Here is a 12,820-nt window from a genome sequence, read left to right as displayed (position 1 = left end):
GTGTGCAGGATTGGGTTTCATCCCCAATGAACTGATTAGAAGCTAAAATCTCTCTGTATGAAGATGTTTTCATATCAAAGATTATGAAGACAAACAATTCTCATACTGCCCTTAAGGATTATACAGACAAATAGAAATTTAATGCATTTTAAAAAAAATTGCATGTTAAGGAAACAAGTATTGTGTTGAATGAATGCAAAGAAAGTCAAATAAATTAATAAATGGTGCCTAAGAAGGAAAGCCATCTTCCTTCTGATTTTACTGAACGTATAAACAGATAAGAGATCAAATGTAGTGTTATTGCACATGAAAACCCAGTTATTATTGGATGATATGAATCATATTGTTGCTTTTTAACTTTCTTTTCTCAGTCTCTTGAATAAAGGTCTATTTTATATTTTACTAATGAATGTAAATGAATTTAACCTGTCAGAAATGCATTTAAACATCTCAATCTTATTTCACATCACTCAAGACACAAAAAAACAGCCACACAAGCATATAAATCATTCTTTGTTTAATTTCTATACATGAATACGAAAAGTATATTTCCTTAGGATTTGTTACATTGTACAAAAAAAGGCTGTCTGGAATCGTAAATCTCATGTTCCTAACGTCTGCGACTGAAGAGCGGTCACATCAAACGTCCCAAAAAAAGCTCTAATATCAAAAATAGCTGCCTTTGAGAGCGAATCACGGCCAAACGGTAGAAACCAGTGCTGAACGTCCAGCGCCGGAGCTTCTTCAGAAGTGGCCCTGGAGTGAGAGCCGAAGCTGCACAAAGACGATCACTCCAGCTTATCTGCTCATAAGCCACCCAAGATAACAGACTGAGCTGGAGAATTATGGGAAGCATTTGAGGGAATCCTTACAGCAGGATCACCAGATGGAGTCTCAAACAAGAACTGGGGGAACCAAGAGACATCCTAATAGTCCTCTTCATCATCCTCGTCCTCCTCGTCATCGTCGTCCTCCTCTTCCTCCATGTAGGACGTGGGGGTCTCCACCCTGGAGCCGTTGGAGCTGGACGCGCCGCGCTCACTACACACACACACACACACACACACAAACTCTCATTACTGACTGGATACTTCAATGCACCTGAAAACGCCTCATCATGTCCCATTTAAATGTCCTCATCATGATCATGTGATACTCACGTGGCCACATGGGACAGCTCTCCGATCAGCTGGTTAAAGGCACCCTGCGCCATTTCTACAACATCAGACAAACAAAGCAGTTGTCACCCGCTCGTGAAGCTCAGCACACGTCACATCACATCTCCACGTGACGGAGACACACACACACCTGTGACGTACGGCTGCAGGGCTTTGGGAACGAGGCTCCTGGCGATCTTCAGCTGCTCCGGACTGCAGCGGCCCGACTCCAGACCGAACGCCAAGCCCATGCGCTTCAGCACCTCCACGTCATCGTGGATCTCAAACATGTTGTCGAAGTTAAAGAGATACTGGAACCTGCGGAGACAGAAGCGCTGCGTCAGACGGGAAGAGCAGACGCAGCTGAACACACGGCGTCGCTCACTTGTCGTTGGAGATGCTGCAGTCGATGACGGTTCTCTTGCTGGTGTTGATGATGATGAAGGGAAGGTGGATGACTGTGTTTGGAGGCGGAGCTCTCTTGTTCTGATGCTCCGCCTCTCGATTCCGCTGCACCAGGCTCTTAAAGGCGATTTGCTGCAAATCACGAGAAATCAGACTTAGAGGAATCATCAGCTGCGTGTGTGACATGCAGTCAGCATCTTGAATGAGCAGCTGTCAGTGCCAGACAGGAAGTGATGCGGTGTACCTGCAGTATGAGCTCCTGCAGCTGCGACTGCTTGTGTTTGATTCTCTCCAGTCGTCTCTTCCTCTCGGCCTGCAGGACAGAAGACAGGTTCATCAACACAGAACACCATTGGTCAAACGTTTAACTGATGTTTTTGACTGGCGCACCTCCAGATCCTGACACTCCTGCGCAGAGTTGGTGGGGAACCCGATCCACTTGATCTCCTTCTTGTCTTTGGAGATGATGTTCATAGCCATCAGGACGTTCAGAGCATCGTAGACCCGTCGCCGGATGTTCTTCTGGTCGTACACGTGCTGGAGGAGAACACACACCAGATTTTAATAAACACAAATATGATTCATACAAGGTATTGTTGTTCTTCTACTGTTATAATCATGTGTGTGTGCATGAGAGAAATACACACTGAATGGTCATCAGTAGCACAGGGATATTTACAGCAACAGACAACAATACACTGTACGGGTCTGACAGGAAGTGAGCGTGAGGTCAGGGTTAGGGACTGACCGCATCGTTCGGGGAGATGTTGTTGTCTCCGGAGCTCAACTCGGACACCAGCTCTTCTGCCACCTCGTTGTAGGACGTCACCACTTTCTTCTGCACCTTCTCACACACCTTCATGGAGAAATGACGCAAGCCCTTGCCGTTCTTATCGCCCTTCCTGCTGCGCCTGCCACAACACAACAGAACAAACCATTCATCTGTGAGCCTGAATGAGGTCACTTCCTGTCAGCACAACCCACCCAACGAGCATGGATTCAGAAATAAACACTGTGTAATGCTCCCAGATCACTTTTAAACTGAAGACTTTTTTAAGAATAAAACATGCAAAAACAGAGAATTTGGTAACAATAAAACATATGGTGAGAAAAAACTAAAACATTTCATAGGCCCTAAACATGCTTTGTGTTTGTCTTGAACACTTTGATGTGAAATTGTATAAGTTTCATGATTTTAATTGATTAGACAGGCTTTTTGATCCACAACATTTTATTTACAACTCCATTAAAAAGCAGTCCGGACAAAAATAAAAATAAGAAGCAAAATCTAGAAAAAGTTTAAAAAAATAAAAAATAAGAAGCAAAATCTAGAAAAAGTAAAAAAAATAAAATAAAATAAGAAGCAAAATCTAGAAGAAAAAAAAAAAAACTAAAAAAAAAGAAACGGCAGCAATATCTAGAAAAAATAAATAAATAAAAAAAATCTAGAAAAATAAAATTAAAAAATACAATAAAAAAACTGAAATTTGGGGAAAAAAATAAATCTGACTTCACAGTATCTGAGCACTGGCATCGTAAAATATGAAAATATAATAATTCAGTACTGAAATGAGTGAAGTATTTATTAGTGAGCCTTTGAATCATTCGTTTCATAACTTTAATATCAAAAACTGGTGTATTAAACATATTCTATATAATATATTTTAAAGAAGTTTGACACACTTCAGTACTTACACACACCAAACTTCACATTTTTATTCCTACAGTCTGAACGTTTAAGAGGGATCTGTTCATATATTATTTGCTTGATTATATACCACATGTTTTTTTCAGAAATGAGATCCCTCTGTAAAACACTCAACTCTAATGTGTCAGAACAAAATGTACATTTTAAAACGGACTTCATCCAGTGTGCAGATTTTTGCTCTAGAATTTATTGCATAGATAAATAATGCCTCATTTGCATATTTAACCTAAAAAAATGTCTTGTAATTTTTAACTTGTAATAATAATAAAAAAAAATTCCGCAATAATCACTGACCCGCTGGAGCAGGGCGAGGCCTCGGTGAGCTGAGAGGACGGGGTGTGTGGACTGGTCAGCAGGAGACCGGCGGGGACACTGCTCCTCTGAGGAGTGCTGATCACCTGCAGAGAGACTCGTCTTCATCATCATCTTCATCATCATCACTGAGACCCTCAGCATGAAACCAGGCCAGAGACACAGTTTCACTTCCATTCATTTGCAAGCTTTATTTACATCTTCATAGACATTTTTAATAAAAATCTAAGGTAAACTCACATACACACAAATTTTTTTTGTTTTGTTGTTTTTCTGTACTATTTCTACAGAAATTAACTTATAGTTTTTTATGCTTTCAGGGGTTAAACCGCTCTGAAGGAGGGAGTTTGAAGTTTTATTTCGTTTTGTGCTCTACTTTAAACACCCAGTGTGTGGAGTGCTGGTGTTCACTGACATCATGCCTGTATAAACACATACAGCCTTTTCAGAAGAACAGCGTTCTGACCATGAGAACAGGGAAAACCTCCGCGAGACTCTCACATATTGATCTCAGAAGAGTGACAGGAGGATGAGAGAGTAATCCTGCTGACTCCAGCGCTCTGGGATCCGCTTACAGACTCCGGGTCACCTCACACAGTGTTAACGGAGGGCTTATCGCCGTGGAGACGGTGGGAGGAGTCTGAGTGGTCATGTGACCCGAGGGCAGGATTCAGTGAACGTGTTGGAGCTGATTGTGAGCGTCTTACCACGTGTGACAGCATGTTAGCGCCCGCAGCCGTCAGAGATTTGGGCAGAATCTGTTTGACCGCAGAGACTGATGTGGGATGAACCGTCAGGAAGGACACAACACCTGCAGCTGCACACACACACACACCTCATTAATATTCATGAGTGCAGTGATTCTCTGCTGACTACAAGATGACGATGTATTGTTTACAGAAAATAGAAGTTATCTGAGGTGATAGAACAAAATGAATTTATCCCTTAACTAAAAATGTGGAGGTAGTAAGATGTTTAATATTTTTAAAGAAGTCTCTCCTGCTCACAGATGATGCATTTATTTGATCAAAAATACAGTAAAATTGTGAAATATTATTCTAATGTAAATCATCTGTTTTCTGTGTGAATCTGTGTTAAAGTGTAATGTATTTCTGTGATGCTCCGCTGTATTTTCAGCATCATTCCTCCAGTCTTCAGTCTCACATGATCTTAAGAAATCATGAAAATGTTTTTACTGCTAAACTTGATTGTTATCACTGTTGAAAACATTTATATTTCTGTGGAAACTGCTTTTCTTTTTATTTTCCAGGATTCACAGATGAATAGAAAGTTCAAAAGAACAGCACTTATCTGAAATAAGACTCTTCTGTAACGTTATAGATGTCACTTCTGATCAGTTTAATGCGTCACTGATGAATTAAAGCGTTAAAAGCATCTCTTGAGTCGAGGTGTACTTGTAACAGGAAGTGCTGGATGCAGCTAGTCTCATGTTAACAGGAATAATGATTTGTGTGTGTTAAGCGTGTCATTACCCATCATGCACTGGGCTGAAGGGGAGTGTGTACTCACGTTTCCCTGGACTCAGGTTCTGGTTGATGAACAGCTTTATCTCTCCGCTGGTTTCTTTGAGTCCAGCCTGAAGAGCAGACACAACCGAAGACTTCTTTGAGATTAGAATGATCAAACACGATGAGTTCACTCTCTGGTGTAAGAATAGAAACCAGCTAAATCTGAACCCGTTTGACTGACTCTTTTAATACGTTTATTTTAATAAGTTTTGAATGACACTATGAATATACCATACGCTAATTATTCAGACCAAACCAAATACAAAATCACCAGATGTAATCTAGATCTGTAAAATATAACAGTAAACAAAGAAATAAAGACTGTATTTAACCAGCGTTATTTCAGTTTGAGTTTGAATTTGTAAATGTTCTTATTTTCTCCTTTTTAATTTCAGTATGTTTCAGTATCGTTGCGGTTTACATAGTTTTACCTCCAACAGATAATTATTGTCTTGGCAACTAGCAAAGATAAAACGGTTTTATATTTTAATTCTGTTATCTGAAACAATAAAAACCCTGCACTAAACACACGTGTGAGTGTGTGATCCTGTAATGTGTGTGTGATTCTCACATCTTTGGCCATGATGTGACCGGACGTGTGGTCAGTCTTTGGTCTGTGGCTGCAGTTCAGCTGGAAACACACATATAACATCAAACAATCTGCAAGACAAGCTTTAAAAACACAACCACACCGCATCAAATCACTATCATTTCATGTGAATTGAGATGATATTTTAGTATATAGTTTCCATAAATATGCAACCCACCTCATGAAGTTAAATGTTCTCCCCATTGTGCAATATAAATATATGCAATAACCTTATATTTATGTTACCACTTATACTATTTTATCTATAGCATACATGCAATTTATTTGACAGTTTTATGTATTTATATATTCTGTACATGTGTGCTTTGACAGTAAAGCTCTTTCTGACTTCTGAATGACAGTGGCAATGTTTTGTTGTCAATTATTGCACAAGAAAAACACTTTTCGTGAGACCCTCAACTTTCTGAAACGACTTCCCATCCAGCTGACGTCATCAGTCCCTCCTCAGCCTTCGTATGACGTCATCAGTACCACATCATATTTAGCACACATATTCAGACGGAATCTTAATGCATTTATTTTTCTCCATCCAATTAATTCCCAACCAATAAAACAATCGTTATTTTTTCGCTAAAAAGTGTTTGACTCAATTTGAGCACTAAAATGACTTTGTGGTTTTATGAACAGGCCAAATAAAAACATTTTAAACTCTAAAAACACGGACGAATGTTTTTAGTTTCGCATGTAAACACAGGAGAGATGTTAAACACTTCAATCACACACAAACACAAACTGATGAGAGAGGACCGTGTGACCTACATCTGCTCAAAATAGAATCACCCGACCATACAAACGCACTCAGAGTCGGATATGAAGGTATATAACGCATGTTTAATAACTCAATCTCATGTTTATTAGATTAAGATGCATATTGATCAGCTCTAAGTGAATAACTCGCGTGCTGTAAACGTAAACAAACAGAAGTCTCCGAGTTGTTTTTGTGTTCAGATGAACGGATGAACCTTCTGTCTGTGCGAATCATCCTCGCGTCGCGTTGTAGACGCGTCGTTCGCTCCTCACTGGATAACTAACGTTATATATCGCGTTAGCTCGACGCGGCTACAGCTAAGCTAACCGAACATAGCGAGCTAACGCTTCCCACACGACACACAAACTCCATTAACATACGCTGGTCGTCGCCCCTTCTCTTACCGTAACCAGCCCGCTCACAGCTGCGTCATATCGCGCCGGTATGTACAGTTAGATGGACGAATACTGTATTTATCGCGCCAGAATCAGAACGTCTGCGCGAGACTCTTCAGCTGCTACACACAGCAGTCAAACTGAGCTTGGCGGTGTCCCGCGAGGACGCACGCTGATTGGATACGCGCGGTGTGACGTCAGCGCGCATTCACAACTCCGCACGTAACGCATCAAAATCATCTCAACGTTTTTATTATTATTAATAATCCCAAAATACTTTGTAAAGTATTCAAAACAGTGCTCTCATACGATTAATCGCATCCAATATATATATATATATATTTCTTAATATATATGTATGCGTAGTATTGTGTACTGTGTTTGGTTTGTTTATGTGTTTGGTTTCCGCGCATGCGCAGAGGGAGATCCGCCGGAGATGGAAGCAGCGCTTAAAGATGGTAGGTGCGCAGGGGGCAGTAGTGTTGATCTTAAATACCACCGGGGGCAGTTAATCACTGCAGAATAACGCTCGAGTCGCGCTGTTTGCCGAGCGTCCGTTTATAAGAGAAACGTAGAGTCAGATGAGGCTGTTTAAATTTTGACACTGAGTTATTTAACCCTTCAGAGAAACAATACTGCACTGTAGTAATATCAAGTTAATATCATGTTGCCATATGGTAATCAATACTATGACATACTTTAGAATACCACGGTTTTATCATCACTATATTTACTGGAGCATACTTTATGATAAAGATTTTTATTTAACAATCAATTCAGGCTCTTCGTATATCAGTATGTTTTATTTGTATCCTTTAAGTTTTCTAATATTTGATCTTAATTTCATATATACGACATACACAAAAAATCCCTGTTTTACACATATACTATATATTACTATGGTAAAATGATAACCACTGTCATCAAAAAAAAAAAAAAAAAAAAAAAAGATAAAACTTCTAAAATCTAATCAGATCAGCTGATTTCACTGTATTAACTGGTATTCTGTTATAAATATTTATTGGGTAGAAAAATTGTCTGCTTATATAAAAAACATATCTGCGAGTTTTTATTTCACAATTCTGACTTTTTTCTCACAGTTCAGAGAAAAAATTAAAATTATAAGATATAAACTCAGAATTATGATTTTTATCCTTCTGCAATTCTGAGTTTACACAAATCTGACTTTTTTTTTGTTTACATCTCATAGTTCAGTTTTTTAATGAACACCACAGAACAAACAGCACTCTTTTATCTCACAATTTCAAGTTTATATCTTTCCATTCTGAGTTTATAACATAAGCTTTGACTCAAAGGTGTTGAAACAGCACAGATGTGTTGGACTGACGCTGTTGTCGTTGTTCAGCATAAACTGAAGTGGTCTCAGAAGGAGAAGCTCCATCGGTTCACGTCCTTCCCGCGGTCCGCAGAGTACTGTCTGTCCCACAGTGACTGGACACTAGAGACGGTCAGCGATAACTCCTTCCAGAACTCTGTGAAGACAGCAGTGGACCACAAGAAGCTGGATCAGCTCTACAAACGCTATAAAGGTGACTGGATTACTGGACTCAAGGGCACTTCTTCAGCTTCTGTATTATTTTTCTAGAATCTTATGACTTTAACTTCACTGCATTTAAAAGTCAAACACTGTACTTTTCACTCCACTGCGTTTCTATAAGGGTCTTAAGAAGTAGAAAGTCATTACAATGTAGCAGCTTTGAAAGTCAGAGGGTGATTTTTTCTTCTTTTCTAAAACATGACTTGACACTCTGTCAGTAATCACTCGTGTTTGTTCCTTGCGTCTGCAGATCCACACGATGAGAGTAAGATCGGCAGCGACGGGATCCAGCAGTTCTGTGATGACCTCGTGCTGGATCCGGTCAGTGTTAGTGTCCTGATCGTGGCCTGGAAGTTCAGAGCGGCGACGCAGTGTGAGTTCAGCCGCAAAGAGTTCCTGGACGGCATGTTCGAGCTGGGGTGAGACGCTCACACCACCAAAACTAGTCTCTCCTGCTCACCCAGGCTGCTTTTATTTGATCAAAAATACAGAAAAATCTGAAATATTATTAGAATGTAAATCATCTGTTTTCTGTGTGTATCTGTGTTAAAGTGTAATGTATTTCTGTGATGCTCCGCTGTATTTTCAGCATCATTCCTCCAGTCTTCAGTGTCACATGATCTTCAGAAATCAGAATAATATGATGATTTACTGCTCAAGAAACATGTCTGATTATTATCAATGTAAGACACAAGTTTCCACAAAAATATTTTGCAGCACAACTGTGTTCAACACTGATAACAGAAGCCTGTTTGGAGGCAGTCTGAGGACAGTATTTGATCCTGTGTGTTGGTTTGTGAAGGTGTGACAGTCCTGAGAAGCTGAGGACTCTTTTACCCAGACTACAGCAGGAGCTGAAGGATTCTGGGAGATTCAGAGACTTCTATCAGTTCACCTTTAGCTTTGCCCAAACTCCTGGACAGAAGAGTTTAGGTGAGCGATTAGTCTAGTGAACATCAGCTCTGTTCCCTACACAGGGATCGTGCTGTAGTGTGGTCACACATTAGTTTGCAGTGAACCTGAATTTTGGGCTTGTTTTCAAGAGCAAACATCTGATTATCAAACACACAGTTCCGCTCCTTGATTCTGATTGGCTGAGCCAAGTTCAAAGCTGTTGTGAATTACTCTACAATGTAACAAACACCTTTGCTTACATTTGTGTGTTGCTCGGCAACCACTTTGTAGCAACCACAACTGATTCTGGGGAGCTACGTTGTTCGTTTCATTCTGTGAAACCTTACTACATTTTATAAAAGCAATAATCAGAAAACAGGAAACTGTAAACATACTGATATAAAAATTATAATTCAACTTTATTTGGAGTACCACTTGTGCACAATGCAAACTTATTAATATTAAGTCTAAAATGTGTTTTAATGTCACTCTTGACGAGGTCTGTACGATGTTTTTATAATATTGGTCTTTAAATGCAAAATATTAAAATAAAAGTGTACTTGCAGTAGTTCCACTTTATCATAATCTCAGTGTCTTGCTCTGTCTCAGATCTGGAGATGGCCGTGGCCTACTGGAATCTCATTCTGACCGGCCGCTTTAAGTTTCTCGACCTCTGGAAAACTTTCCTTCTGGTATGTCACTTATTAAATAATTATAATCACAAACCACAAGCTTTTCATGTCACTGTAACACTAAGAAACACACTTTCACTGCATCTCTGATCCGATCGACATACTAAACTAAACCCATGCTTTTTTTTTGGTGATACTACAGTTGAGGTCAAAAGTTTACAACCCCCTTTCAGAATCTGCAAAATGGTAATTATTTTACCAAAATAAGAGTGATGATATAAAATGCATTTTATTGTTTCTTTAGTACTGACCTGAAGAAGATATTTCAGATGTTTAGAAAATAGTAGCTGAATTTATAAAAATGACCCTGTTCAAAAGTATTCATCCCCTTGACTCTGAACACTGTGTTGTGAGCTGAATGATCCACCGCTGTGTGTTTGTGTTCAGTGATAGTTGTTCCTTGTTTGTCCTGAACAGTTCAACTGTTCCCTTTCCAATAATGACTGTGTGATTCTGATCTTCTAATTCAAAAGTTTTCACGCCCGGCTCCTAACTCCTGGTTTTATCTCCTGGAGCATCAGCGAGGGTTTGAATCTTCTGTAATAGTTGTGTTCGAGTCCCTCAGCTGTCCTCAGTGTGAAAAGATGGATCTCAGAATCACACAGTCATTGTTGGAAAGGGTTCAAATACACCAAAATACTGCAAAACCAAAGAATGATTGGGAGCTGAAGGATTTTTCTGAAGAACAGCAGACAGTTGAACTGTTCAGGACAAACAAGGAACAACTATCACTGAACACAAACACACAGCGGTGGATCATTCAGCTCACAACACAGTGTTCAGAGTCAAGGGGATGAATACTTTTGAACAGGGTCATTTTTATAAATTCAGCTACTATTTTCTAAACATCTGAAATATCTTCTTCAGGTCAGTACTAAAGAAACAATAACATGCATTTTACATCATCACTCTTATTTTGGTAAAGTAATTACCATTTAGCAGATTCTGAAAGGGGGATGTGAACTTTTGACCGAGCAAAGCTGAGAATGCAGTGTGTGATTCTGCTCCTCAAACACGCCTGTTCTTGTACCTGTGTGGAGATTTTTTTTCTGATGAACACACAGTGGTTTTGCTTCTCTTCCGTCTTGTTTCTGTAAAGGAGAATCATAAAAAATCCATCACTAAAGACACGTGGAACCTGCTGCTGGACTTCAGGGAACATGATCGCAGACGACATGTGCAACTACGACGAGGAGGGTGAGTGTGAGTCATCAACTACGCTATAGATTTTTTAGAATAATATGCACTTATTAATTCTTCACAAAAACATTATATTAATGCATCTTTTATCCAGAGCGTCTTACATAACCAGTCAAAAGTTTTTTAAGATTTTTAATGTTTTTTTTTATAATTTTCTTCTGCTCACCAAGGCTGCATTTATTTGATCCAAAATATAGTAAAATTGTGAAATATTTTTACTATTTAAAACAGCTGTTGTCTGTGTGAATATCTGTTAAACTGTAATTTATTTCTGTGATGCGCTTCTGTATTTTCAGCATCAGCATCAACTATCTATTCATTAAAGAGTAATAATGTTTCTTGAGCAGTAAATCATCATATTATTCTGATTTCTGAAGATCATGTGACACTGAAGACTGGAGGAATGATGATGAAAATACAGCGGAGCATCACAGAAATACAGTACACTTTAACAGATTCACACAGAGAGCAGCTATTTTAAATATCTCACAATTTTACTATTTTTGCTGTATTTTAGATCAAATAAAAGCAGGCTTGATGAGCAGAAGATAATTATTTAGATTGGTAGTGTACATATAAAGCATGACTCGTTGTTTTGTCATTCATAACATGAATTAAAAGGGTTAATTGTGATTTTATGTGCGTGTTGTTTTGTCATCAGGTGCATGGCCGGTGCTCATCGATGACTTGTGGAGTTTGCTCGGCTGATTGTGATGGTGGGAAATCACAAGACTCTGTAACGAGGAGGCCGAGTCTCTCTGCACTGACTGTTTCAATTAAAAAAAAAGAAATGCATTTAAAATATATTATTAAACACGGAGAGAATCAGTATGTTGTGTATCCCAGAGTTTGTATGTCCCCGACTGAACTACATCAGTGTCCTGCAGCACAGAAGCAGTCATCAGTAGCACAGGGATATTTGGAGAAATAAACAACAATACATTGTATGAGTAAACAAACACACATAATATATATAAAAAAATAAATAAAAGCACAGCTGATATTTGTCTACAAAACTAATTTAAATAATTTATGCAAACACCTTTGAAAAAAATAAAAACATCATAAACTCAGTGTACAAACAGTGTTGTTATTGTTGTTTACCGGAACTATTATAAATTCTGTTAATTAAAAAAAAATATATATATATTTTTTTAAAAGTTAAATAATTTATTTTTTATATAAATGTTAAAAATGCTAAAAATAAGAAAATAAATGCTTAAAATATATTAATTGTATCAAATAAAATTAAAGGTTAAAATAAAATTGAATTTCTTTTTTATTTGGACTATTAGAATCAATTCCTTTAGCTGAAATAAAATAAATATTAGATTAAGAAACAATTAGAAATGTTGATTATGGTTATTATGAATGTTGTAAATTACAAAAACAAACTAAATATATTTCTGAAGATCATGTGACACTGAAGACTGGAGAAATGATGCTGAAAATACAGCGGAGCATCACAGAAATAAATGATTAATAAATATTAAAATAGAAAACCTATTTTTAATTGTAATAATAATTCACAATAATTATTTTTCTGAGCATAATATGCTTCTCTACACAAATCTTACTGATCTCAAACGTTTAAACAGCAGTGTATTCATAA

General features: G+C 38.2%; 1 protein-coding gene and 1 pseudogene across 1 annotated transcript; one reads left to right on the top strand and one right to left on the bottom strand.

Annotated features, from left to right (window-relative positions):
- Positions 1-502: 502 nt before the first annotated feature.
- Positions 503-7,058, bottom strand: LOC127948904 (transcription factor Dp-1). The gene is made up of 12 exons (XM_052545748.1): positions 6,874-7,058; positions 5,683-5,742; positions 5,113-5,179; positions 4,290-4,399; positions 3,565-3,668; positions 2,311-2,473; positions 1,953-2,099; positions 1,807-1,875; positions 1,543-1,694; positions 1,309-1,475; positions 1,161-1,215; positions 503-1,041 (listed from the first exon to the last, which is right to left on the bottom strand). Exons 2-12 carry the CDS (start codon positions 5,692-5,694, stop codon positions 927-929), a joined length of 1,161 nt encoding a protein of 386 aa, XP_052401708.1. The 5' UTR covers positions 5,695-5,742; positions 6,874-7,058; the 3' UTR covers positions 503-926.
- Positions 7,059-7,209: 151 nt separating this feature from the next.
- On the top strand, positions 7,210-12,282 carry LOC127948906 (DCN1-like protein 2; annotated as a pseudogene).
- The last annotated feature ends 538 nt before the right edge of the window (positions 12,283-12,820 follow it).

The sequence above is a fragment of the Carassius gibelio genome, chromosome B1, assembly GCF_023724105.1.
Source record: "Carassius gibelio isolate Cgi1373 ecotype wild population from Czech Republic chromosome B1, carGib1.2-hapl.c, whole genome shotgun sequence".
NCBI classification, from domain to species: Eukaryota; Metazoa; Chordata; class Actinopteri; order Cypriniformes; family Cyprinidae; genus Carassius; species Carassius gibelio.
Note: the sequence above shows the minus strand (reverse complement) of the source record. Positions and strands in the feature narration are given on the sequence as shown.

What these genes read in the sequence shown, in the direction of transcription:
- LOC127948904 (XM_052545748.1), bottom strand. An exon ending in GCCTCGCCCTGCTCCAGCGG is followed by an intron (nt 2,474 to 3,564) that starts GTCAGTGATTAT and finishes GTGTTGTGGCAG; the next exon opens with GCGCAGCAGGAAGGGCGATA. An exon ending in GAGCTGTCCCATGTGGCCAC is followed by an intron (nt 1,042 to 1,160) that starts GTGAGTATCACA and finishes GTGTGTGTGTAG; the next exon opens with TGAGCGCGGCGCGTCCAGCT.